General features: G+C 52.8%; 2 protein-coding genes across 6 annotated transcripts; one reads left to right on the top strand and one right to left on the bottom strand.

Moving 5' to 3' along the window:
* Nucleotides 1-359: 359 nt before the first annotated feature.
* LOC138815000 (ceramide synthase) lies at nt 360-20,209 on the top strand. Of its 5 annotated transcripts, none has more exons than XM_070004199.1 (9): nt 360-567; nt 2,456-2,567; nt 5,387-5,500; nt 8,015-8,169; nt 8,762-8,892; nt 13,580-13,663; nt 18,256-18,490; nt 18,846-18,941; nt 19,090-20,209. In XM_070004199.1, the coding sequence occupies exons 5-9, from the start codon at nt 8,768-8,770 to the stop codon at nt 19,375-19,377; spliced, it is 828 nt and encodes a 275-aa protein (XP_069860300.1). In that variant the 5' UTR covers nt 360-567; nt 2,456-2,567; nt 5,387-5,500; nt 8,015-8,169; nt 8,762-8,767; the 3' UTR covers nt 19,378-20,209. The 5 variants fall into 5 exon arrangements, with proteins under 5 accessions (XP_069860300.1, XP_069860299.1, XP_069860301.1 ...); XM_070004198.1 differs by having other exon boundaries at nt 2,456-2,577; XM_070004200.1 differs by lacking the exon at nt 2,456-2,567 and having other exon boundaries at nt 8,015-8,081.
* Nucleotides 13,172-21,121, bottom strand: LOC138815002 (fertilization-influencing membrane protein-like). The gene is made up of 5 exons (XM_070004203.1): nt 21,052-21,121; nt 20,715-20,873; nt 20,539-20,626; nt 20,122-20,443; nt 13,172-13,639 (listed from the first exon to the last, which is right to left on the bottom strand). The coding sequence occupies exons 1-4, from the start codon at nt 21,113-21,115 to the stop codon at nt 20,422-20,424; spliced, it is 333 nt and encodes a 110-aa protein (XP_069860304.1). The 5' UTR covers nt 21,116-21,121; the 3' UTR covers nt 13,172-13,639; nt 20,122-20,421.
* Nucleotides 21,122-25,459: the final 4,338 nt, after the last annotated feature.

Here is a 25,459-nt window from a genome sequence, read left to right as displayed (position 1 = left end):
CTGCCGTCCGGGAGCTGCGGGGGAGAGACGGAGGTGGGCTCAGGGCCGAGCGGGGCCGGCAGTCCCGGGCGCCCGTTCCCCGCCACCCTTCCCTCGGAGGAGGGGAACTGAGGCCCCGCGATGGCCGCGGAGGGGGTGGGACCTCGGGGGCCGGGGGTTGGAGGGCGGCGCCTCCCTCGGGGGAGATCCCCGCGTCGGCCCGAAGCGCACCTGCCCGCCGCCCGCGACGATCCCCACGCCCAGCGACCACCCGTCCGCCGGCCGGCCGCACCCTCGGGGCCGCGGGCCGTTCGCAGATTTCCGCGCCACGCGGGGTCCAATCGGCCGCCGAGCCCAGCACCGCCCCGGAGCCCGGCGCGGCTTCCCGCCGTTGCCATGGCGACCGCGGCGCCGCGCTACGGCGGCCGCGCGGACCCAACTCGCTCTTCCCGCCGGGCTTCTCCCGCCGCCCGATCATCCGCGGCCACAAGTTCCATCCTCCTCGCCATCCTCCGGGCTGCGCCGCCGCCACCGGGCCGGGATTAGCGAATTCTCACCATCTCCGGCCTAGATCCCCATCCTCTTCAGGTGCCGGATGTCAGAGGAGGCACCGGGGGTCCTGGGGGGCAGGGGGGGCGGGGGAGGCTCTCCAGAGAGGACTGAGCCCCCCGAGCTACAGGACCAACTTGCTGTGTGATTTGGGCCAAGTACTGAGCCTCGCTGAGTCCATGTCCTCATCTGCAAAAGGATGGACGGCTTCCTTCACAGGGATTTTTATAAACAACAAAACACCAAAGCCAATTCCTTAATTCTATGGAATTATCCTTATTTTTTCAACTTGGCCTCACCTCTCCATTTTTACTTTTCCTCCTCCCCCTCCCCAGTCTTCTCATCCATCACTTACAGTGATTTCCTCCACCCATGGCACGTAGATCGTGTTCCTTCTCTTTTTCTTTTTTCCTGGTGTAGGGCTTGAACTCATGGCCTGTGCCCTGGCCAGGAGCTCTTTTGCTCAAGGCTAACACTCTACCGCTTTGAGCCACACCGCACCACTTCCAGTTTCCTGGTGGTTCATTGGAGATCAGGAGTCTCAAGACTTTCCTGCCCAGGCTGGCTTCTACTTTAATCCCACTCCTCAACCTCCAGAAAGGCCTTCCCACTGACTCCAGGATACATTCTAGGTTCACTGGCCCACCCGGAGCTCCATCTACTTTCCATCTGTTCATTCACTACACACCCTGAAAGAGGTGCAGGGAAGATCACAGTTTAAGGCAAAATTTCTGCCATCCAGTTTCTGGCATTAAACTGTAGGAGAGAGTTCAGATAATACATTTATAAAAACAAAAATCTAGGGACCAATCAGCTCTTCAGGGCTCCACCTAACAAGACTAGCTGAAAGTTTGTAAGTCAGTGCAAAGGACCCATCACAAGTCCCCTTCTTCCCCTGATAAACTCTATCTTACCTCCCATGGGTGCTGATTCTGCCCCTGTAGGTCTTGCTGTCCAAGATGGAGCTGCATACCCCCAGGCCTGGATAGATCCTACTCTTCAGCCTGGGCCTGGGCACTGTCCCTCAGCTCTTGAGCTCAAAGCTAGCACTTGAGCCACAGCCCCACCTCCTTTTTCTGTGTATGTGGTACTGAGGAATCAAACCCAGGGCTTCATGCATGCTGAGCAAATACTCTACCATTGAGCCACAGTCCCAGCCCTCTTCAGCCTTATCACAAGGTACTCTCCACATCAGCCTCTGGCTCTCACTTAAGCAGCTCTGTCTGGTCTTGGGGACCCTAGGAAAATAGATTCAGATTCTCTGAGTGCAGAAGTCCTTGTTCCCTTGGCTCTCAGGGCACCCAGGCTCCTGTTAGTTCCTCCTCAGCACAATGCCAAGATGCCTCTCCTTATGTTCACTCCATTGTACCTTGCTGCTGTCCCTCGAGTTTTCTCATGCCACAAGGCACCTACAGAAATTGCCAGAGCCTGGTTTCCCTGGACTCTGAATCATGCCTTCCACGTCAACCACGCCAAGATGTGCCAGCAGCCCCTGGCTTCTCAGAGGGGATTTTTTTCTTTTTCTTTTTCTTTTGTCAGTGGTGGGGTTTGAACTCTGGGCCTGGGTGCTGTCCCTGAGCTCTTCAGCTCAAGGCTAGTGCTCTACCACTTGAACCACAGCTCAAGCACCACTTCCAGTTTTCTGGTGGTTGATTAGAAATAAGAGTCTATGAATCATGATCCTCAAATCTCAGTCTTATGAGTAGCTAGGATTACAGGAGTGAGCCTGACTTCAGAGAGGATTTTCAACCCAGAAAATAGGAGTCTAGCTGTTCCCAAATGTCACCACTATTGATTCGAAACCAGGGACAGATTGTCTCATTGGGTCTGTGTGGGTGTGGTGCTAGAATTTGAACCCGAGGCTTCTGCTTGCTAGGCAAGTGTTTTATCACTTGATCCATTTTGACCTCAGTGCTTTTTGCTCTAGTTGTTTTTCAGGTCCCACATTCTTGCCCAGAGCCAGCCTAAAACTTCTTGGATCCTACCTCCAAGTTTCCCAAATAGTTGGGATGACAGCCACACACTACTATACCTGCCTTGTAAGTCAAGGTAAAATCTCTAACTTTGTTTTTCCTTTCTTTTTCTTTTTTCCTTTTTGTTGGTCATGGGGCCTGAACTCTGGGCCTGGGCACTGTCCCTCAGCTCTTCAGCTCAAGGCTAGCACTCTACCACTTGAGCCACAGCGCCACTTCCAGCTTTATCTGCTTATGTGGTGCTGAGGAATCGAACCCAGGGCCTCATGCATGCAAGGCAAGCGCTCTACCACTGAGCCACCTTCCCAGCTCCCCCCCCCCCTTTTTTTTCCTTTGCCAGCCTCAAGCCTCCCAAACCTCTGCTTCCTGAGTAGCTGGGATTAAAAGTGTGAGCCACTGTGCTCAGCTTGTCTTCTTTTTTGAGAGTCTTAAGAATGAGGCCATTCCCATCTCAGCCCCAGAAAAGACTTCTGGGAATACATCCTCTCTCCCTTCTTCAGCCCTGCCAACAGAGAACCATTAGTCTTGGCAAGGGGCCCCAAACACATCCATGGGCTGCAGTGGTCAGACTCTCTGCTGATGGTGTTCTGTTCCTACTATTGGCTCCCATAGTATGCAGGTCTGCTTGCTGCCAGGAACGCAAGAGGATGGGTGGTATATACGTCCCACTTTGCCAAGGCTCTGCTTCTGCCCACAGGTTACCATCTCTGGGAGACTGACCCTCACTGACTTCCCAGGAGCTGAAAAGCACTAGGCCTCCCTCTCCTGGAGGTTCAGAACTGGAGATGTCAGCTGGTATAGGTCATTTTTGCACTGCCCCTGGGATGGGGAGAAAAGGAGTAGCCACTCTGGGTTGTGAGCTGCGTGAGGGATGGGAGACATAGGAGGGCTCAGGGATTCAGAGAAGAAGAGGAAAAATAAGAGGAGGAGGAAGAGAAGGAAGAGGAGGGAGAGACGAAAAAAGAAAAACTGGGTAGTCCTGCAGCCCTTCCTAAAGCTATCAGACAATACTCACCTAGAGATGAGGAAAAAGATTTGCCAACTTCCATAATACGAAAAGTGAGCCGGGCGCCGGTGGCTTACGCCTGGAACCCTAGCTACTCAGGAGGCTGAGATCTGAGGATCACGGTTCAAAGCCAGCCTGGACATGAAAGTCTGTGAGACTCTTTATCTCCAGTTAACCACCAGAAAACCAGAAGTGGCTCAAGTGGTAGAGTGCTTGCCTTGAGCTGAAGAGCTGAGGGACAGTGCCCAGGCCCAGAGTTCAAGACCCATGACTGACCAGAAAAAAAGAAAAAAGAAAGAAAGAAAAGAAAAGAAAAATGAAAGGCCTGTACGTAGTTCATCATCCCAGAGGAAACAAAAAAGCTGTACTGGAGGCTAGACCTCCAGCACTGTGATCCCAGCACATAGAGGCTGAGGCTGGAAGATTGTGAATTTGAGGCCAGCCTGGGCTACAGAGTGAGGCTCTGAAAATTAATTATACATATATATAAATATAAATATATATATATATATATATATATGAGGTGGGAGTGTGGCTCAGTGGTAGAGTGCTTCCCTAGCATGAGGCCCCAATCATTCATGAATCCCAAAGGGTACACTAATATTGGAACTGTGCCTTACACTGAGCTTTTTATTGTTGTTGTTGTTGGTCGTGGGGCTTGAACTCTGGGCCTGGGCACTGTCCCTTAGCTCTTCAGCTCAAAGCTAATGCTCTACCACCTGAGCCACAGCACCACTTCTGGTTTTCTGAGTGGTTTATTGGAGATAAGAGTCTCACAGACTTTTCCTGCTCGAGCTGGCCTCCTGAGTAGCTAGGATTACAGGCATGAGCCACCAGCGCCCGACTTACTGAGCTCTTGAATCACTAAGTAGTACTTTGTAAAGTTCTAGCCCAGCTGCAGTGGCTACTTAGAAGGCTGAGATCTGAGGGTCACCGTTTGAAGGCAGCCTGGGCAGCAAAGTCCATGAGACTCTTAACTCCAGTTAAACCACACAAAAGTCAGAAGTAGAGGGGCTGGGAAGGTGGCTCAGTGGTAGAGTGCTTGCCTTGCATGCATGAGGCCCTGGGTTCGATTCCTCAGTACCACATACACAGAAAAAGCTGGAAGTGGGTGCTATGGCTCAAGTGGTAAAGTGCTAGCCTTGAGCTGAAGAGCTCAGAACAGTGCCCAGGCCCAGAGTTCAAGCTCCATGACCAGCAAAAAAAAAAAAAAGTCAGAAGTAGAGGTTTGGGTCAAGTGGTAGAGCACCATCCTTGAATGATAGGACAGCAGCTAGGGGCCCTGAGTTCAAGCCTCAGCACTCTCTGTCTCTGTCTCTGTCTTTGTCTCTATCTCTATCTCTTTCTCTGTCTCTCTGTCTCTCTGTCTCTCTGTGTCTGTTTGTCTCTCTCTCTCTCTCTCTCTCTCTCTCTCTCTCTCTCACACACACACACACACACATACTCCTACCATTGTCCCATTGATAGCAACTGGAGGCTCACAGGAGTTGAGCAAGTTTCCTGGCTAGTGAGTTGTTGAACTCAAAAATTCAGGCTCAAACAATGGAGCTTTTCTAATATGTGACAGCAGCTCAGAGAGGTTCTGAAACTTGGTCAAGATCACACAGCCAGGCCATGGGAAAACAAAAGGCCTTAGCCCCTGAATTGTCTACCTCCTCGCACCTGTTTACCCCCACTTTTCTTTGCAAACCACAGTAGTTTGGAACTGTACCTCACCAGGGACAGGTGCAAACAAAAAGTACTAAATAATACATGCCTGGGTGCCCTGGTTAGGACTCTCAGGGGGGCATGGGTGTGTGTGTGGGGGGAATCGGACCCTGGTGTGGGTATCAGGTGGGGAACAGCCGCTCTTGGCTGCTGACTGGTCACTTATTCACAGCCTGCGATGCTATCAGAGCTGCACAGCAGCAGCGTGGAGGAGCCAGTGCCCAGGTACAGAGGATGAACACCACGGCGGCCTCTGCACAGCCGAACCTGAAGCCACGGGGAACCGGTAAAGTCTAAGCCCAGGGTCACCTGATGGCAAGTCCCCAGGGACACCTGGTGAGCCAGGCTGGGGAGGGAAGGCACCAGGCCCCGCCCACACCACTGGCTCTGTGCTTTCTGGCTGAGCTCCCAGGCCAGGACTGGCTGGTGGTGGATCTGTCTTCTCCAGCTACTTTCTAGAACACCAGATGAGGGTGCTGAGGGAGTGGAGGGTTTCCCACTGGCGGGGAGCAGGTGTATTTTTATTTATTTTATATATATTTTTTGTCGGTCCTGGGGCTTGAACTCAGGGCCTGAGTGTTGTCCCTGCGCTCTTCTTCACTCAAGGCTAGTGCTCTGCCACTTGAGCCACAGCGCCACTGCCAGCTTTTTGCTGGTTAATTGGACAGAAGGGTCTCAGAGACTTTCCTGCCCGAAGTGGTTTTGAACTGTGATTCTCAGAACTCAACCTCCTGAGTGGCTGGGATTACAGGTGGAAGCCACCAGCACACGGCTTGGAGGTGGTTATTTTGGATGGCATACAAGTTCAGCAAAAAATGCATGTGCATGCATGGGTGGGCACTCTCTCTCTCTCTCTCTCTCTCTCTCTCTCTCTCTCTCTCTCTCTCTCTCTCTCTCTCTCACACACACACACACACACACACACACACACATACACACAATTGTCTTTCCAATTCCACCAATTTAATGCCAAGAGCCCTTTCACACCTTTCTATCTTGCTATCTTATCTTGCATATCTTATCTTTTCTTTAACTGAGTCTGAGGCAGCCCAGCCTCCCAGGACTGTAGTAGGGGATACTGCTGTCTTGCTTGGATATTAGAGTGAGTCACTTTATTTTACATATGTGTGTTGTGTGTGTGCTAGTACAGGAATTTGAACTTAGAGCCTGGATGCTGTCTCTGAGCTGTTTTTTTGGTTGGTCATGGGGCCTGGGCACTGTCCCTGAGTTTCTTTTGCTCAAGGCTGGCACTTTACTACTTGAGCCACAGCGCCACTTCCAGCCTTTTCTGTTTATGTGATACTGAGGGACCCCAAGCTTCATGCACACTAGGCTTGCAAGCAAGCACTCTACCACGAGGCCACATTCCCAGCCTAGAGTCTCATAAACTTTTCTGCCTGAGCTGGCTAGCTTCAAGCATTGGTTTTCAGGTCTCAGCCTGAGGATTACAGGCATAAGCCACTAGCCCCCAACCCATTCCCCCTTCTTAAAACAATTTCAGTAGATATTTTTGTTCTATTTTCTTTTCTTTTCTCTCTTTTTTTTTTTTTTTTGTTGGTTGTGGGGCTTGAACTCTATGCCTGGGCGCTGTCCCTCAGCTCTTCAGCTCAAGGTTAGCCCTCTACCACTTGAGCCACAGCACCACTTCTAGTTTTCTGAGTGGTTTATTGGACATTCCTGTCCAAGCTGGTTTTGAACCGCAATCCTCAGATCTCAGCCTCCTGAGTAGCTAGGATTACAGGTGGGAGCCACCAGCGCCCAGCTCTTATTCATTTTCATTTTACACAATTTTCTCAATTTTTAGTTGCTTGTCTATTTACAAATCATGTTGGTGTTTTATTTCCTTTCTTCCTTCCTTCCTTCCTTCCTTCCTTCCTTCCTTCCTTCCTTCCTTCCTTCCTTCCTTCCTTCCCTCCTTCCTGCTTGCCTGCCTGCCTGCCTGCCTTCTCTGTCTTTTTCCTGTGCCAGTCCTGGGCTTGAATTCAAGGTTCTATCCCTGAGCTTTTACACTCAAGGCTGGTTCTTTACCACTTGAACCACAGCTCCACTTCCAGCTTTTTTTGGTGGTTAATTGGAGATGAGAGTCTCACAGATATTCCTGCTTGAGATGACTTCAAACCAGGATCCTCAACTCTCAGCCTCCTGAATAGTAAGGATTACAGGCATGTACCACCAGCAAATGACTTGATCTTCTAAAAATTACTTCCTGTTGGAAGACAAAGTTAAAAGCCCAAACTAGAGGTCAGGCTACTAGGTTCAGAGCCCAGCTACTATCTGGATGGCCTTGCTTGACTTCCCTCAGCTGTCTGCAGAGTTAGCCCAGGTAATCTCTCTGGAAGATCTTAGGGAGAGCTACTGTACATAAAGGTATGGATGGGTACTGGACACCCAGGAAGTATACAAATATGAGTAGGTCAAATGGGGCAAAAAAGAGAAAACAAAGCCATTTACTAACTGGGCCCTAGTGGTTCCCACCTGTAAGCTTAGCTACTCAGGAGGCTGAGATCTGAGAATCACAGTTCAAAACCAGTCTGGCAGGAAAGTCTCTGAGACCCTTCTGTGGAATTAACCAGCAAAAAGCTGGCAGTGGAGCTGTGGCTCAAGTGGTAGAGCACTAGCCTTGAGTGAAGAAAAAATAAAAGCAAAAGGACAGCACTCAGGGCCCTAAGTTCGAGCCCCAGGACACACACACACACACACACACACACACACACACACACACACACACACAATGCTTTTACAAAGCAACAAAGCCTTGCAGTAATTCACTGCGGTCTCCCCTTCATCATTCATTTCGCAGACAAGCCTGTGCAATCTTGGACTATTTTGCCTGAAACAAGAAGAAATTGACAAGGAAGGAAAGAAATGTAAGAGTCCAGATTCCAATGAAACTTGAGCATCTTTGCCAGCTCCTGGCAGGGGAGTTTTTTTCCCTTCTGAATTCTACATTCCAGGGTAAGCCACAGGTCCACAGGAAAGCCATCCTTGGGTACCCCAGGGGCCCTGTGCCTCCTCCTTCCTTCTCCTTGCCTTAGCTTTGTCTCCTCTCCTTCCTGTCTCCTCTCCAGCAGCTCTGCCACTTACTGTGTGTCCTAGGACAAGGCATTGACCACTCTGAGCCTCGGTTTCTTCAATAGTCAGAGGGGACTTGAGTATCTGATTGCAGGAAGGGACAAAGGCAAGCATTTACCAAAAGATAGCTCAGTGTGTATACACTATGGATGCTTGAAAGGATAGCAGCTTGAACACTGTGGGAAGTCATTTATTCTCTCCATTTAACTCTCACACTGACCCTATACAGAGTAGAGCAGATAAGAGTCTCACAGACTTTCCTGCCTGGGCTGGCTTTGAACAGGGAATCTCAGCATCCTGAATAGGTGGGATTACAGGTGTGAGTCACTGTATTCAGCTTTGCCGGCCTTTCACAGTGATAGGTGATTGGGTCTCATAGGCCAGTATATCCTTTAGAGGTGGAGGAGGCTGAAAGGAAAAGTTCAGGATGTTGTGCTGAGGTGTCCATGGTCGTCTTTTCCTTTCTCTCCTTCAGACAGGCATGCTCCTGCTGTTTGTACTAGGTTGCATCTTCTTCCCACTGTGTTTTGCAACCATCCGCTGGGGCCTACAGAACCACACTAGCCTGCAGATGGAGACACGAGAGGCTGTTTTGGTGGCATCCAAGTAAGTAGATAGAGTGAGGATATCTTCCTGGGGGAATCTCATTACAGGGGGAGCTGGTAGTAGACACTGTGTTGGGCCGGGGGTACGGTAAGTTTGAGAGTCAGATCTTGGCTGGGACTATGGCTTAGTGGTAGAGTGCTTATCTTGCATGCATGAAGCCCTGGGTTCAATTCCTCAGTACCATATACACTGAAAAAGCCAGACATGGCTCTATGGCTCAAGTGATAGAGTGCTAGCCTTGAACAAAAGAAGCTCAGGGACAGTGTCCAGGCCCAGAGTTCAAGCTCCAGGACTGGCAAAAAAAGAGTCAAATCTTAAAACAATCACACTTTAACTTGGAAATCTAGACCTCTCCTATGGAAAGGAGTTTAAAAATAACACAAGCTTCTTAAAGGACATGTGATGTGAAGGTAATGTGAGTGAAAGTCTCTGAGGGATTGAAAATTCTTGCAAAGAGCGGGGTGCTGGTGGCTCCTGCCTGTAATCTTAGCTACTCAGGAGGCTGAGCTCTAAGGATCACAGTTCAAAGCCAGTCCAGGCAGGAAGTCAGTGAGACTCATCTCCAATCAACCACCAAGCAAACATGGGTTTGAAATCTCACTTTAACCAACATATCTCACCAAGTTTTTGTTTCCTAAACTTGTTAATTTTTCTCCCTCACCTGAGGAGATTCAAGGATATATAAATCCTTTCTGTGCCCAGAATATAGTAAAACTTAGGAGGTTGGGGGGTCTCTTTTCCTTCAGCCCTGAGGTTAGGGAAGTCAGGTCTGTGTTATTTCTGTCTGGTTCTACTCCGGTCTTTCCTATATCTTGCCACCAGAGGGCAGCATGAAACTGCAAATCACGGCTGTTGGCCTGTAAGAGAGGCCAGAGAATGAGTGGGCTTTAGTCTGGAAAGGCCAATGGCAGAGTTGGTTTTAGAGGGGGAAATTTCAGGGCCAGAAGGGGATCAGGACACACAGATAGAGGTCCAGGGAGGCCATGGAAACAGTGAGAAGTACCATCTCAGAGCTGAGCCAGGCTACTGACCTTTGGTGTAACACTGGCCTCAGTTTCTGTATGGGTGAATGAGGGGACTGAATAAGACAACTCCCTTTTTCTCCCTGAGAAACAAGGCTGTTATGTGACATGGCAGAGGAAAAAGAGTCAGGAGCTGGGCACTGGTGGCTCACACCTGTCATCCTAGCTACTCAAGAGGCTGAGATCCAAGGATCATGGTTCGAAACCAGCTCAGGCAGAAAAATCCCCACGAACCTTTTATCTCCAATTAACCACTCAAAAACAGGAAGTGGTAGAGCATTAGCCTTGAGCATAAAGAGGCTCAGGGACAGTGTCCAGGCCCTGAGTTCAAGCCCCACAACTGATGGAGAAGAAAAGAAGAAAAAGAAAGAAAGAAAGAAAGAAAGAAAGAGAGAGAAAGAAGGAAAGAAAGAAAGAAGGAAAGAAAAAGAAGGAAAGAAGGAAGGAAGGAAGGAAAGGAGGAAAGAAGGAAAGGAGGAAGGAAGAAGAAGAAGAAGAAGAAGAAGAAGAAGAAGAAGAAGAAGAAGAAGAAGAAGAAGAAGAAAGAAGAAAGAAGAAGAAGGAAGAAGAAGGAAGAAGAAGAAGAAGAAGAAGAAGAAGAAGAAGAAGAAGAAGGAAGAAGAAAGAAGAAGAAGAAGAAGAAGAAGAAGAAGAAGAACAAGAAGAAGAAGAAAGAAGAAGAAGAAGAAAGAAGAAGAAGAAGAAGAAGAAGAAGAAGAAGAAGAAGAAGAAGAAGAAGAAGAAGAAGAAGAAGAAGAAGAAGAAGAGGAAGAAAAGAAGAAAGGAGGAGGGAGCCAAGAGCACAATGAAAGGGAGAGAAAGTGGTAGGCATTTCAGAAAGCTGAGAAAGGCCAACAGCCCAGGAGAGGCCTACTCAGGCTCCAGGTGGGTTTTCACTGGAGGCTATATTTTTTATTGTTGGTGGTGGTGGTTGTGGGACTTGAACTCTGGGCCTGGGTGCTATCCCTTGCATTCTTCAGCTCAAGGCGCTCTACTGCTTGAGCCACAGCACCACTTCCGGTTTTCTAGTGGTTTATAGGAGATAAGAGTCTCACAGACTTTTCTCCCCAGGTTGGCTTTGAACCTCGATCCTCAGATCTCAGCCTCCTGAGTAGCTAGGATGACAGGCGTGAGCAGCTGGTGCCCGGCTGGGGGCTGTATTTTATACTTTTTTCAAGCCCCTTCATTACCTCTCTGGTGCCTGACGGATGCTGCCTTATATTAACTTTGTGACCCAGGAGAATATTGTCACCCGTGGCTGAGAACCCTTTCCTGATGGTCACAAATGGACAGGCCCCGCTGCCTGGGGCTGTAAAGCGAGGACCTGGGCACTATGGAAGCAAAGTCTGGGGCGCATCAGTTTCCCCCCTCTCTCACTGGGTCGGGGCAGGGTATGAATAGTGGTGAAGAGGGGTCCAGGTGTTGAGGGACACCAGGCGTGAGGTGTTTGGGTCTTGGGGGTCCTTTCTCTCCAAGGCTTCCTTGGTGGTGGTGGTGGGGGCAGCAGGTGTGTGCTTCTTCCGGAAGGAAGCTGCTTTTCCCAGGGAGCCCCGGTGGCTGGGGTGGCGGGGGGCCCTGAGCTGTGATGCCAGGCTGGGCATCTCACACCCTCCTGGGTTGCCTTGGTCAGCTGGGTGGCCTTGTCAGAAAAGGAAAACGCCAGGCATTTCTCCCGTCAGGCCCATCTGGGGGATACAGAGTCTCTTCCTCCCGGCTGGTGTGGCGATCCCCAGGGGTCACCTTCTTTCCCAAGAGAAGCGCCTTTCCCCCTCCCCCTTGTCTCCAGCAACCCCCTGGTGCTGCAGCTGCTGTCTCTTTAAGGGCCTCCCCCTCCCTCTTTCTGTGCTCCCCCCCCCCCCCACACCACCACCCATCTCTGTCTGTCGCAGCCGCTGCTGTGCTCAGAGCTGCTTGGGAGAAGCCCGCTGCAGGTCCAGTTCCTCCGTGTGTCCGGTCGGTGCCATCCTTACCTCCCCCCTTCCCCTCCCTCCCCCCCCCCAAGCTGGCCGCCTCCCCCTCCCCCTCCCCCTGCAGGGGGCAGGGGGCTGGGCACCAGCGCGCCAGGATGCCATGTGCAGCGTCCACGCTGGGCAGCGGGAGAAGGCGGTGGCGGCGGCGGCAGGGCAGAGCTGACCGCTGACCACTCGCCGCCCAGCCGCTCCTCTGGCTCCGTCCTCTCCCTCCCTCCCTTCAGGGCTGGCACCATCGTCCCCCCCCACCACCACCCCGCCTCCTCGGAGCCCTCCCAGCCTCTCCACGTAAGCCCCCCCACCTGCTGTGCTGCCGCCCTCCCTCCCCTCCCCGCCCCTCCCCCAGCTGCATCCTCCTGCTGTCCCCCCTCCCTTTCGGTCCTCTCCCCAAGTCCTCTCCTGGTCGCCTCTCACCCGCTTTCTCCTGCTCCCCCCCCCTCCGCACCCCCCATTCCAGCCTCTAGCTCCTGACCTGGCCAGTCCTCTCCTTCCTAGTCTCATCCAAGTAGCTCTTTTCCCGGCTCCTGGTCCGGCTCTCTCGTCCCCCTGCGGTCCCCGCCCTGTCCCCTTTGTGCCCCTTCTGCTCTTCCTTTCTCTCTCTGGCTTGGAGTCCTTTCTTCAACCTCCCAACCGCCTTCAGCTCCGTGGCCCTGGTCTCCTCTCCATCCGGCTTCCTCTCCCTGCCTGTGGGAGTCCTGAGCCACCATGCTGGCCCCGATGGTGGCTGGGGGGGTGGTGTTCCCCGGACTCTTTCTCCTCTCCAAGAACACTCTCCAGCGGCTGCCCCAGCTGCGCTGGGAGGAGCCCGACGCCGTCATCGTCTCCGCCAGGTAACCCGCATCTCCCTTCCCTCAGCGCAGCCCCTCTCCTTGTCTGGCCAGGCTTTGTGGGGATCTCTGAGCACCCTTGGCCCCAGGGGTGGACTAGGAAACCCCCATGAATGTCCAAGGGCTTTATCTCCTGCTTCCTTCTCCCCCCACCCCCTCCCGGGGCCTTTCCTAGGAAAATCTCACTGCCAACCAGCTTGCCTGCTTCCACTACTACCGACTACTGTTCTTTCTCTTCCCCCTCCTGCTCACCCCAACATCCACTAAAGCAGGCCAGCATGGGATGACAAACATTCTTATAAGATATGGTGGGGGGTAGTGAGCCCCATGGATTGCAGGGGCCGGGGCTGGAGGGGGTCATGGGGGTTACAAGGCACAGAGCAATAGATGGTGGAACTTGTCCCCAACCAATACAGGACCAGGGGCCAGCATCAGAGAGGGAGGGGAGCTTGAGAGAAACTTGGGGTCACTGTGGGGCCAGGGGCCAGGGTAGCAATCACCATGGAGACCGGGTGACCCAGTGGTCCAGGAGCTGCTCAGGGATCTCTCTGCCCTCTGAGATGTCCCCTCCGTCCTTCTCCAGGGAGAGGCCTGGCTCTTTGCCGCTGTTCCCTGGACTCTCACCTCAGGATGACCTCCTTCATGTCCTGGGAGGAAGGCCACCCAGTGTCCTCAAACTGAGTTTGAGGGCTGGGGTGGATGAGGTAGTGGTGTGGTGACAATGGTGATGGTGGTGGTGGAGCCAGGCCCCCGGGAGGAGGGTGAGCTAGGAATGGTGCTGAGAAGTGGACCAGGTTTCCAGAGCAGCAGAGAAAGCCAGGCCTTATACTCTTGTGCCTTCTGTCCCTCTTTTCTCTTGTCTCTCTAGGCTGGTGTCCTCTGTCCAAGCGATCATGGCCTCCACAGCTGGGTACATCGTGTCCACCTCCTGCAAACACATCATTGATGACCAGTAAGTGCCATGCACCCCGCCTCTGCTCATGGCCCCTGGCATACCCCAGATCTTCAGGGAACTGTCAGTGGTCCCTTAGCCCTTCGCTTGGGTCTGAGCAAGTTCTTACAACCACTGCAACTCAACACCCAGAGATAAATTTATCCCATCCGGTTCTTAAAGGTCAGAACCAGGGGGAGCAGGATTGAGTGTGGGGGGGGGAGAGGGGAGGGGCGGAATCAAAGAGAATCCTTAAAGTAGCTCCTGGTTGACTTCCCAGACCTCTTGTAGTGGCTTCTGAATGTCACCTCTTCCCCAGCCTCCTCCTGCTCTCCCACTTCTCGGACCCCATTTCTTAACCAGCACCCTAGTTGGGGGGGGGTGTCCCCTCTTCTCTTGGCTCACCCACCAGCACCTCCCAGAATCCAGATGCCCAGCCCAGCTCCATGCAGAGGGGAGGAGAGAGATGACACAAATCCACTAAGGGTCAGGCAGTGGGGGAGGGAGGAGGGTAAAGAGGCCAAAAGTTGGCAAAGGCAGTTGCTGCAGTGCCTAATCCTTGCCAAAATGGCCCAGGCCTGAGAGGTGGAGCAGGAGGAGGAGGAGGAGGAGGAGGAGGAGGAGGAGGAGGAGGAGGAGGAGGAGATGGGCCCTGTCCATGGTGCTGACCAGCTCTAACAGGCCACAGGCTGCTAAGAGATGCTTGTGTCTCTGCCCAGGATGTCAGCTCAGCTTTCAACGCTGCTGCTTCTTCTCCAGTGTCTTTTGAGACCCAGAAAATATGGCCAGGGTAACCCAGGTGCCCCCCCACCTTTTTTTTTCTATTGGCTCCAGTTTTTCTGTAGATAATAAATTCCCTCCATTTGTGAAATGAGGCAGGGCTGCCTGGAAAGACTGATGTAAGGAGCAAATGAGCTGATGCCTGGAATATTGGCTCTTTGCTCCTCCATAAAGATGCTTAACTCTTCTTCAGACCTGGCCCCGAGTACTTGGCTGCTTCTATTTCATATTTACTTTTTGTGCCACTACAGGGACTTGAACTCAGAGCCTGAGCCCCCCCACCCCTTGCTCTCGCTCGAGCCACAGTTCCACTGCCAGCTTTTTGGTGGTTTCACTAGGGATAAAAAGTTCCACAGACTTTCCTGCCCATGCTGGTTTTACACCAGGATCTTCAGATCTCAGCCTCCTGAGTATAGACAGGATGACAGGTGTGAGCCCACCAGACACCAGCTACTTGACTTCTCCCCCAACCCTTTCCCACCACCAGGTCCACGATGAGCTTGGGCTTCCAGGCATCGCCTTCTTCTTACCCAGAGGTCACCTTCTCGCTCTTGCCCCTACTCCTCACTCCAAGTCTGTTCTTGTCCCCCCCCCCACCTTTAATCCTCAGGTAGGTGGGAGGATCAGGGTTAATCCCAGAGCAACAGCTGCTCTGGCTTCTGAGCACCTAATTGCTGACAGGGTGAGGCTGGGACAGAATACTTCTTGTGGTAGCCCAGGGCTTGGGACCTTTTCTGATTGTCCCTCACAATCCAGGATCTTAGGGGGCTCCTTCCATCCTGTCTGCTGGCTGGCTCTCTAAGTCTCTACCCTGCTTATAACTTTTTCATTTCCTTTCTAGAGTATTGTTGCCAGCTTTATTTTGTTTTGTTTTTGGGTCATGGGGTTTGAACTCTGGGCTCTGTCTCCAAGCATTTCAGCTCCATGCAAATGCTCTATCCCTTGAGCCACCGCACCACTTCCGGTTTTCTGGTGGTTCATTGGAGAGAAGAGTCTCATGGACTTTCCTGCCCAGGCTGGCTTTGAACCATGATCCTCAGATCTTAGCCTCCTGAGTAGCTAGGATGACAGACATGAGCTACCGGTGCCTGGCTTATTGCTGACATTTCCCCCCTCTAACCAGCTGCCTGTCCCCTGCCAGCTCCCCCATAGAATATGCCCCAGGCCACTGCAACCATGGGTTCCTGGAAATTCAATAGAGAGGAGGTCTCTTGGCTTTTGCCAGCCAGCCTGCTCGCCACACCCTGCCCTGTCCTCAAGCCCCAGATTTCCCACCTCGCCTCAGCAGCTGCTCACATGAGGCCTTAGCTGTTTCCTGACAGTGTGGCTGACTTTACTTTCTTCCTCCAATATCCAAGGCAGGTTCCACCTCGTGTGTGTGTGTGTGTGTGTGTGTGTGTGTGTGTGTGTGTGTGTGTGTGTGTGTGTGTGTGTGTGTGTGTGTGTGTTGGTACTGAGGCTTGAACTCAGGGTTTGGACACTATCCCTTAGCCTTTTTTTTTTTTTTTTGGCGGTTGTGGGGCTTGAACTCTGGGCCTGGGCGCTGTCCCTCAGCTCTTCAGCTCAAGGCTAGTAGTGCTCTACCACTTGAGCCACAGCACCACTTCTGGTTTTCTGGTGGTTAATTGGAGATGAGAGCCTCACAGACTTTCCTGCACTGGTTGGTTTTGAACTGGAATCCTCAGATCTCAGCCTCTTGAGTAGCTAAGATTAGAAGCATGAACCCCTGGCACCCGGCTTCCCTTAGCATTTTTGCTCAAGGCTAGTGCTTTACCACTTGAGCCATGGCTCCATTTCTGTTTTGTTGTTGTTGTTGTTGTTTTGGTGGTTAATTAGAGATTCAGGGTCTCTCAGATTTATCTGCCCCAGCTGACTTCAAACATGGATCCTTAGATCTCAGCCTCCTGAGTTGCTGGGATTGCAGGCGGGAACCACCAGCTCTGCGCTCCCACACCTGACCTCCCAGCCCTCCCCCTGCCCTGTTTCAAGACCACAGTGTTTCAGGGAAAGTGCGGAGGTGCTGACTCAGGAGGGAAAATGCAATGCTGCATATTCATGTGCTTTTTTGTTTACTCACAAAGTCCATGGACCTTTCTCCGTTCTCAGCAGCTTTTTGCTCAGCATTTTCTCCTTCATGCTTGGCCGAACCTGAAGAAACAGGAGATGGGGGGGCAGCACCTCTGTTTTGCCAATTAGGTCTGGCTCTGATGGCTCTCAAAACAAAAAAATTTTTTTTTGGTTGGTCATGGGGCTTGAACTCTGGGTCTGGGCGCTGTCCCTCAGCTCTTCAGCTCAAGACTAGCGCTCTACCACTTGAGCCACAGCGCCACTTCTGGCTTTTTCTGCTTATGTAGTGCTGAGGAATGCATGCAGACAGGCACACTATCTCAGGGCCTCATGCTTGCTAAGAAGGTGCTCTACCACTTGAGCCATTCTGCCGGCCCTTTTGCTTTCAATATTTTAGATCGGGTTTTGTGCTGTTCAGAGCCAACCTGGACAGAAATCCTCCCACCTATACCTCCCATGTAACTGGGATTGTGAATGTGTGCCCTCGGGCCCTGCTCCCATTACATTTGGCTTATTTGTTGAGATGGAATCTCACTAACTTTTATCCTGGTTGGCCTTAAACCATGGACCTCCCAATCTCTGCCTCTCAAGTAACTGGGATTATTGGTATGAGCCCACCCACAGTGGGCCCATCTCTTAAACCTTCTAGGGACAGTGGGATTGAGAATGAGGACCCATTGGTTATTCCTTGGCCATATTGGCTAACCTCTCCAAGACTCAGTTTCCATGGGGATCAAAACCACACCTCACTTTCATGAGGTTTGATGAGGACCAAACCAGTTTAGCCATGAGAAGTTTGTTGTTTCTTTTCTTTTCTTTTTTTCAAACTTGAACTCAAGGACTCACACTTGATCAGCTTGCTTGCTCAGCTGGCACTCTATCACTTGAGCCATACCTCCAGTCCTGCATCTTACTGGTTACTTTGGAGCTAAGAGTCCACAACTGATTTCCTGCCCAGGCTGACCAGGAATTGCAAGCCTCTGGCTCTCAGACTCAGAATAGCCAGGATGACAGGCTTGAGCCCACCAGTGCCTGGCTGAAGATTTGGATATTAATGTCGGTGCTTGGATAGGGCAGGCAGAGACTCCATGTTGGGCTTTTTCCACTGCTGTGTGCTGTAACCTCGAGTTTCTCTCTGCCGTAAGCTGGGTTCAGTCTCTGCTTTTTGACCTATAGGTATTCTGTATTCTGTGGTCTCTCCCTCCAGCCTCCCCCCCCCCTAATTATTACAGAAAGACAGATTGGGGACAGAAAGAGGGAGAGGTGGGTTCTGAGGTCTAGCTGGCTTGAGGCCCAGCCTTACCGCTCTCTGGCTTTGTGACTGTGCGACCTTGGACAGGTCTCTCTCTTCCTCCCTTCAGTTCCAGCATCTGTAACTTGAGACTTGCTTCTGTCTCGGAGTTCTGCAGGGTGATCCCTTGAGATCTTGCTCATGTGGCTAAAGCTGCTCACTTGAGAGTTGCCTGCTTCCTCTCTGCTGTGATCTCTCTCTCTCTCTCTCTCTCTCTCTCTCTCTCTCTCTCTCCCTCTCTCTCAGCTTGAGGGCTGTCCCTGCGCTTTTTCACTCAAGGCAAAAAAACACTACCACGTTGAGCCACGGCACCATTTCTAGTGTTTGACTGGTGAAATGGAGCTAAGCGTCTCACAGGGACTTTCCCGCAAAGGCTGGCTTCGAACTGAGATCCTCAGATCCCAGCCTCCTGAGTAGCTAGGATGACAGGCGGGAGCCACCAGCACCGGGCTCCATCTCTCTTTCTGCCCAACAGGCACTGGCTCTCCTCTGCCTACACGCAGTTTGCTGTGCCCTATTTCATCTACGACATCTACGCCATGTTCCTGTGCCACTGGCACAAGCACCAGGTCAAAGGGCACGGAGGGGATGATGGGGCGACCCGAGCTCCCGGCAGCACCTGGGCGGTGGTGCGGGGCTACCTGCACAAGGAGTTCCTCATGGTGCTCCACCACGCCGCCATGGTGCTGGTGTGCTTCCCGCTGTCTGTGGTGAGTCCTCCTCAAGTCCTCCCAGCACTGAGTGGCAGAGAGCTGGTGCCCCATCGCTGCCCAGCCAGCAGCTGGGGAAGGGGTCGGTGGTGGGGGTCCTGGGTACCAGCTGGGCGCAGTGTCAGAAGGGAGGCTGGGAAGGGGGCTTAGTGGTAGAGTTGCTTGCCTAGCACGCATGAAGCCCCGGGTTCGATTCCTGGAAGTGGTGCTGTGGATCAAGTGGTAGGGTGCTGGCCTTGAGTAAATGAAGCTCAGGCCCTGAGTTCAAGCCCCAGGACTGGCCAAAAAAGAAAAACGGAGGGGTGGGGGGAAAAATGCACGCAAGGATCACCTTCACCATCTTCTTCCTGCTAAGGTGTGGAGACAAGGCAAAGGAGATTTCTTCCTGGGCTGTATGTTGATGGCAGAGGTCAGCACCCCCTTTGTCTGTCTTGGCAAGATCCTTATCCAGGTGAGTGGATACCTTAGGAGACCAGAGCTTGGAGGGGTGAGGGGAGGGGCGGAGATGGGGGGGGGAGAACACAGGCATGGAAGGGGGGAGGGGGGCAGATGGGCCCACCCCACCCTCCCACCCCACTGTCTGTCTGTTCCATCTGTAGTACAAGCAGCAGCACACACTGCTGCACAAAGTCAACGGGGCCTTCATGCTGCTCAGCTTCCTGTGCTGCCGGGTGCTGCTCTTCCCTTACCTGTACTGGGCCTACGGGCGCCACGCCGGCCTGCCCCTGCTGGCCGTGCCGCTCGCCCTGCCGGCGCACGTCAACCTGGGCGCTGCTCTGCTCCTCGCTCCCCAGCTCTACTGGTTCTTCCTCATCTGCCGCGGGGCCTGCCGCCTCTTCCGACCCCGAGGCTCCCCACCACCCTCGCCCTGTCAGACCCAGGACTGAGGGGGAGGCTGGGCGCCCTCCACGCCACGCCCCCACGAGAGAGAGAAAGAGAGAGAGAGAGAGGGCTGTGGGACTGACCAGGGTGGGCTGGGGTGGGGGTCAGGGCCTCTCGCCTTGACCACCCCAAGGCTGATCAGGCAGACTCCGAAAAGGGGAGGGGGGTCACCTACCCTCAGGGGCTGAGAACCGGTGACCGAAGGCAGGGAGAGTGGGGGAACCTGTCTCCCCCACAATGCTCCAAGCCAGGGAGGGGGGGTGATGCTCAGAGCCCTCCTCCTGCACCCCTGTACATGCTCCCTGAGGCTGGAGCGTCCCGAGGGAGAGGACAGGGACTCACGGGGACCAGGAGTCAAAAAAAAAGACAGGGGTGTGGGCCACTCTGCTACAAGCCCCCTCAACCTCTCGCTATCCCCATCCATCTGGGAAGAGAGGAAACCCCAACTTATCCCCTCCCCCCCCCGCCCCATGGGCTGTGTTAGGGCAATTGTCCCCCCCCATGGCTTCTCTCTGGAGAGGCCAGCCTGAGGAATCTTATTTATTTTATTTATTCGCCCGTATCACAGTAATCTGTAGGGGTTGGGGGGCGGGGATGTGGCTGCTGCCCCGCCCCCCCTGGCCTTCCCAGTGCTGAGCACCCACCCCACCCCCCAGGGGCAGGTGAGGGGTGCCCCGCCTCCCCCCTCCCACCAGGCTGCGCACGCACCTCACCCTCGGGGCCCTGGCTTTGTCCCTGGTGCTACCGACCTCTTAAGGCTTCCTCCAGTCTGGGGTTCCGGGGGGGCCTGGGAGGTACTTTACAGACCGCTAATAAAGACGATCTGCGTGAACGCCACCAAGGTGTTCCAGTCCTGGTTTTTAGGGGCTGGGAAGGGATGGGGGGCGGGAATGGAAAGGGGGGGCGACCCTCCCCCTCCCCAGGACCCTCCTATCCCAGCCAGTCTGTTACTAGGAGGAAGAGGTGAATGCTAAGACCTTTATTGAATCAGCCAGGGAAGCTGGATCCCAGAAAGCCCAGTGCATCGGCGCAGAGATCCTCTCCCAATCCTAAGCCCCTTTCTCAAAACTCCTGTGGGAGAATGGGGGGGAGTCACAGGGGTGGGTGACACACGGGGTGGGGGGAAGGTTGTGGGGGGGAGGGCCAGGGCCACAGGGGCGCCTCACATGTGGGTGCAGAACTGGAAAAGGAGAAACAAGAAAGCCACCACCAGGACGGTCACCAGGATATGATGGAAGAGGCCAGGGTGGGAATCTGCCAGACAAGCGGGGGTTCAAAGAGCTGCTCTCCTCCAGCCCTCCCCCGCCAGGAGGGAGGGGTGCATCCTTCAACTGGTTCATACCTGTCTTAACAAAGATGACAGGTTTCTCTCCGATAATCTGGGCCACAGCCAGAAGGCTGGCTTGGTCGGAGTCTGGATAATCAAAGAAATCAACTCTGTCTACGAAGATGGGAGAGTCAGCTTCCAGGGCTAAAGGGCCGCTCCTCTTCCGGCTGGGTGCTAGGACCCAGAGTAAAGTTTGTGACCCTGAAGACCCTGTCCCCAGGCCAACAGGACAGCTGGGGTTGGGGAGGTCTAGCGAGGAGGGTGGAGGGAAAGGAGGAAGTCCCTAGAGGTGATTGCCCCTCAATGCCCCCCCCAACATCTTCTTCCTAGTATCCTTCAGCTGGCTTCCCACCTGTGTCTATGGCGCCCAGCCCTGCCAGCCACACCCACAAGGACACCCATTGCCACAGCCTCATGATCCCCTCCACTCTTGTTCTGGGTTGAGACTCTATGACATCATAGTCCAGAGCCATTCTGATGGTTCCCTCCCGCTCAAGGGAAGAAGGTGCTAGAAGTTGTGACTGCTTCCCCAAGCACATGAACTAGGAGAGACAGGGACCACCCTGTACCTTCACTGGTGATGAGAGAGTGCTAGTGGCTGTGGGAGGAGGGGCTGGGGGGCTGCTGGGTGGGGGAGCTCTTGCCTAGGATGTGCAAGGCCCTGGGTTCCATTCCATGCACCACCACCACCAAAAAAACCCACCAAAAGTAAAATAAAATACTATATTGTGTGAGGCTGGTGCTCATGCCTGTAATCCTGGCTACTCAAGAGGCTGAGACCTAAGGATCACAGTTTGAACTTGGCCCAGGCAAGAAAGTTCATGAGATTCCTAGCTCCAATTAACTATCAAAAAGCTGGAAGTAGAGCTATGGCTCAAGTGGTAAAGCACCAGCCTTGAGAGAAAAAGCTTAGGGGGCTGTGCCCAGGCCCTGAGTGTAAGCCCCATGATTGGCACACACACACGCATACACAGTAAAATACAGTCAGTGTTGCCTGTAGCTCATGCTTATAATCCTAGCTACTGAGGAGGCTGAGATCTGAGGATCATGTTCCAAAGCCAGCCTGGGCAGGAAAGTCTGTGAGAGTCTTAGCTCCAATAAACTACTCAGAAGAAAACAGACGTGGTGCTGTTGTGGTAGAGCTCAAGTGGTAGAGTGCTAGCCTTGAGCACAAAGAGGCTCAGGGACAGTGCCCAGTCCCTGAGTTCAAGCCCCAGGACAGGATGGGGGCGGGGCAGGATGATAAAAGGAGGTTGTTATAAAACACAGGTTCAAAGCTTTGCTCTTTGCTAGTAGACTTGTGTGTTTGTTGGCATGGTCGTGGCTGGACATAAAATACGAAATCACTTCAGGGTGAGTGACTAATGCTCATTTTGCTCTAGAATATATGGGCTTTTTTCTTTTTGTTTTGTGTCAGTCCTGGGTCTTTTTTTGGTTGATTGAGGGGCTTGAACTCAGGACCTGGGCGCTGTCCCTGAGCCTCTTTGTCCTCAAGCTAGCCCTCTACCACTTAAGCTACAGCACCACTTCTGGTTTTTGTGTGGTGAATTGGAGATAAGAGTCTCATGGAGTCTTTTCTGCCTCAGCTGGCTTCAAACCTCAATCCTCAGCCTCCTGAGTAGCTAGGATGACAGGCGTGAGCCACGAGCACCCAGCCAGTACTGGGTCTTTAACTCAAATCCTCACATTCTTGTCTAGCTTTTTTTTTGTTTAAGGCTGGTGCTCTTACCACTTGAGCCACAGCTCCACTTTTGGCTTGCTGCCGGTTACTTAATAAATATTTTGGATTTGTCTGCCTGGGCTGGCTTCAAACATGGATCCTCAGTTCTCAGCCTCCTGAGTAGCTAGTATAACAAGGGAGCCACTGGTGCTCAGCTTATCTCTTATTTATGGTCACACAATTCATTCCTCACCAAGACACATTTGTTTCTGCATATGAACAATCTCCCCTTGCTGGAGATTGAACCCAAGGCCTCATGCATGCTGGCCACGTGGTCCACCACTGAATCACATCCCTCCAGCCTATAGACTGATTATTTATACCGAGGACAGAACCAGGAACAATGTGGGGGGAGCGGAGGGAAGAAATGTGGGGATCACACTATTCATGAAGACAAAAGTTTTCCTTCCTGGGTTACCCCTAGGGGCACAAGGGCCTCACCCCATCCATCCACACACCCAGTCTGAAGTGAACAGCAGAGACTAACCCAGGCGGTGAGGACCAATGGCAATGGCAGGCTCTCGCCACCAGGTGGCAGCACTGCCCAGGCCTCCACTTCACCTCTTCTCAACCCGCCCGGGCCTCCTCCCGCTTCTTCCCACAGGTTGCATCTGGTGAGGCAGGAAAATGCAAAGCCAGGTGAAGGCCATCAGAGGAAGCCCCAGCCTTTCCCAGGGCAGGTCTCTTGGTCACCCACAGGGCCCCTGCAGACTCCCCTCCGTGCGTCTATTTCCCCTTTGTTGGCCAGGGCACTCCCCCACTACATCTCATCCCTGCTCCCCTCCCCCTTAACTTCCCAACAGCCATCTGCACTCCAGTGGCCCCATCTCGGCTTGTAAGAGGGAGCTGTCTTCTGATTGGCAGGTAGGCCTGTCAGTCACTGACTCGGTTCGGCCTACCGCAGCCAAGGACACTTCAGGGTCTCCTTGGTCTTAACTCCACAGATGCACAGATGGCCTCGCTGCATAGCCTCTGAGCGACCCGGTGCTATGACTCTCCCTCAAAGCCAGGCATATGTGAGGGCCTCAGTGACCCTAGGTGCTAGCCCACCTGTTTTCCATGCAGCAATCCAGGAAAGGGGGGGGGGGGGAGAGAGAGAGAGAGAGAGAGGGGAATGCTGTGTGTGTGTGTGTGTGTGTTGTGTGTGTGTGTGCTGGTCCTGAGGCTTGAACTCAGGGCCTGGGTGCTATCCCTGAGCTTCTTTAGCTTAAAGCTAGCAATCTATGATTTGAGCCACAGCTCCACTTCTGACTTTTTTTTTTTTTTGGGTCGGTCATGGGGCTTGAACTCTGGGCCTGGGCGCTGTCCCTGTGCTCTTCAGCTCAAGGCGAGTGCTCTAGAGTCTCATGGACTTTCCTGCCAGGGCTGTCTTTGAACCGTGATCCTCAGATCTCAGCCTCCTGAGTAGCTAGGATTACAGGAGTGAGCCACAGGCGCCCAGCTCACTTCTGACCTTTTGTTAGAGATAAGAGTCTCATGGAATTTCCTACCCTGGCTGGCTTCCAACTACAATCCTCAGATCTTAGCCTCCTGAGTAGCTAGGATTATAAGTGTAAGCCAGTAGCACCTGGCTTCAGCTCTTCTTTTCTTTTCTTTTTTCTTTCTTTCTTTCTTTCTTTTTTTTGGTCGGCTGTGGGGGCTTGAACTCTGAGCTTGGGCGCTGTCCCTCAGCTCTTCAGCTCAAGGCGAGCGCTCTACCACTTGAGCTACAGCGCCACTTCCGGTTTTCTGGTGGTTTATTGGAGATAGGAGTCTCACGGTCTCTCCTGCCCGGGCTGGCTTTGAACCCCGATCCTCAGATCTCAGCCTCCTGAGTAGCTAGGATTACAGGCGTGAGCCACCAGCGCCCGGCTTCTTTCTTTCTTTCTTTCTTTCCTTCTCTCTTCCTTCCTTTCTTTCTTTCTTCCTTCCTTCCTTTCTTTCTTTCTTTCTTTCTTTCTTTCTTTCTTTCTTTCTTTTTCTTTCTTTCTTTCTTTTTTTTTAGGTTCTGTCATGGGGCCTGAACTCTGGGCTTAGGTACTGTCCCTCAGCTCTTCAGCTCAAGGCCAGTACTCTACCACTTGAGCCACAGTGCCACTTCCAGTTTTCTGGTGGTTTATTGGAAATAAGAGTCCACGGGCGTTATGTCGAAAAATGAACTTTACAACTTTGGCCGGGAGGGTGGAGAGGGTGGAGGGGTGGGGAGAAAGGGGGAAGCAGGGGGGAGTGGGAGGGAAGATGGAAAGGGATGGGAAGGGGAAACTAAGGAGAAGACAACAATGCTTGATAAGAAATGTACTCATAGGGGCTGGGAAGGTGGCTCAGTGGTAGAGCGCTTGCCTTGCATGACTGAGGCCCTGGGTTCGATTCCTCAGCACCACATAAGAAAAAAGAAAAAACCCGGAAGTGGGGCTGTGGCTCAAGCGGTAGAGCGCTAGCTTTGTGCTGAAGAGTGCAGGGACAGCGCCCAAGCCCAGAGTTCAAGCCCCACAACCAAAAAAAAAAAAAAAAAAAAAGTCTCAGGGACTTCCTTCCCAGGCTGGCTTTGAATCACGATCCTCAGATCTCAGCCTCCTGAGTAGCTAGGATGACAGGTATGAGTCACCAGCGCCCAGCTTTCCCCTATATTTTCTCTTCAAAAGAGGGAATGGCTGGGCACATCTAAAATTCTAGCTACTCAGGAGGCTGAGATCTGGATGATCTTAGTTCAAAGTCAGCCTGGGCAGAAAGATCCATGAGACTCCAACTCTAATTAACCAGCAAGAAGTCTGGCTGGAGGCAGAGCTCAGGTGGTAGGGTATCAGCTGAGCAAGCAAAGCTGAACAAGCACAGGTCCTGAGTTCAAATCCTGGTGCTGCCAAAATGAAAAGGAAGTGACTGGTCCAAGGACACAGGGCATAGGAGGGGTAGCTGGGGCATCCTGACCCAAAGGCAGTTGCTCCTCAGGGTTAGCTAGCAGAAGAGGTCTACAGTTTACAACCCTTGGGGCTGAGTACTGAGCTTCTCGTTCACCTCTAAAGAATACACACAGAGCTGTGGTGTGGCTCAGTAGGAAAGTGCT

Source organism: Dipodomys merriami, unplaced genomic scaffold, assembly GCF_024711535.1.
Source record: "Dipodomys merriami isolate MVZ:Mamm:240054 unplaced genomic scaffold, mDipMer1.0.p SCAF_62, whole genome shotgun sequence".
Classification (NCBI taxonomy): domain Eukaryota; kingdom Metazoa; phylum Chordata; class Mammalia; order Rodentia; family Heteromyidae; genus Dipodomys; species Dipodomys merriami.
The sequence above is the reverse complement of the archived record's forward strand: the minus strand, read 5'-3'. Positions and strand labels throughout refer to the sequence as shown.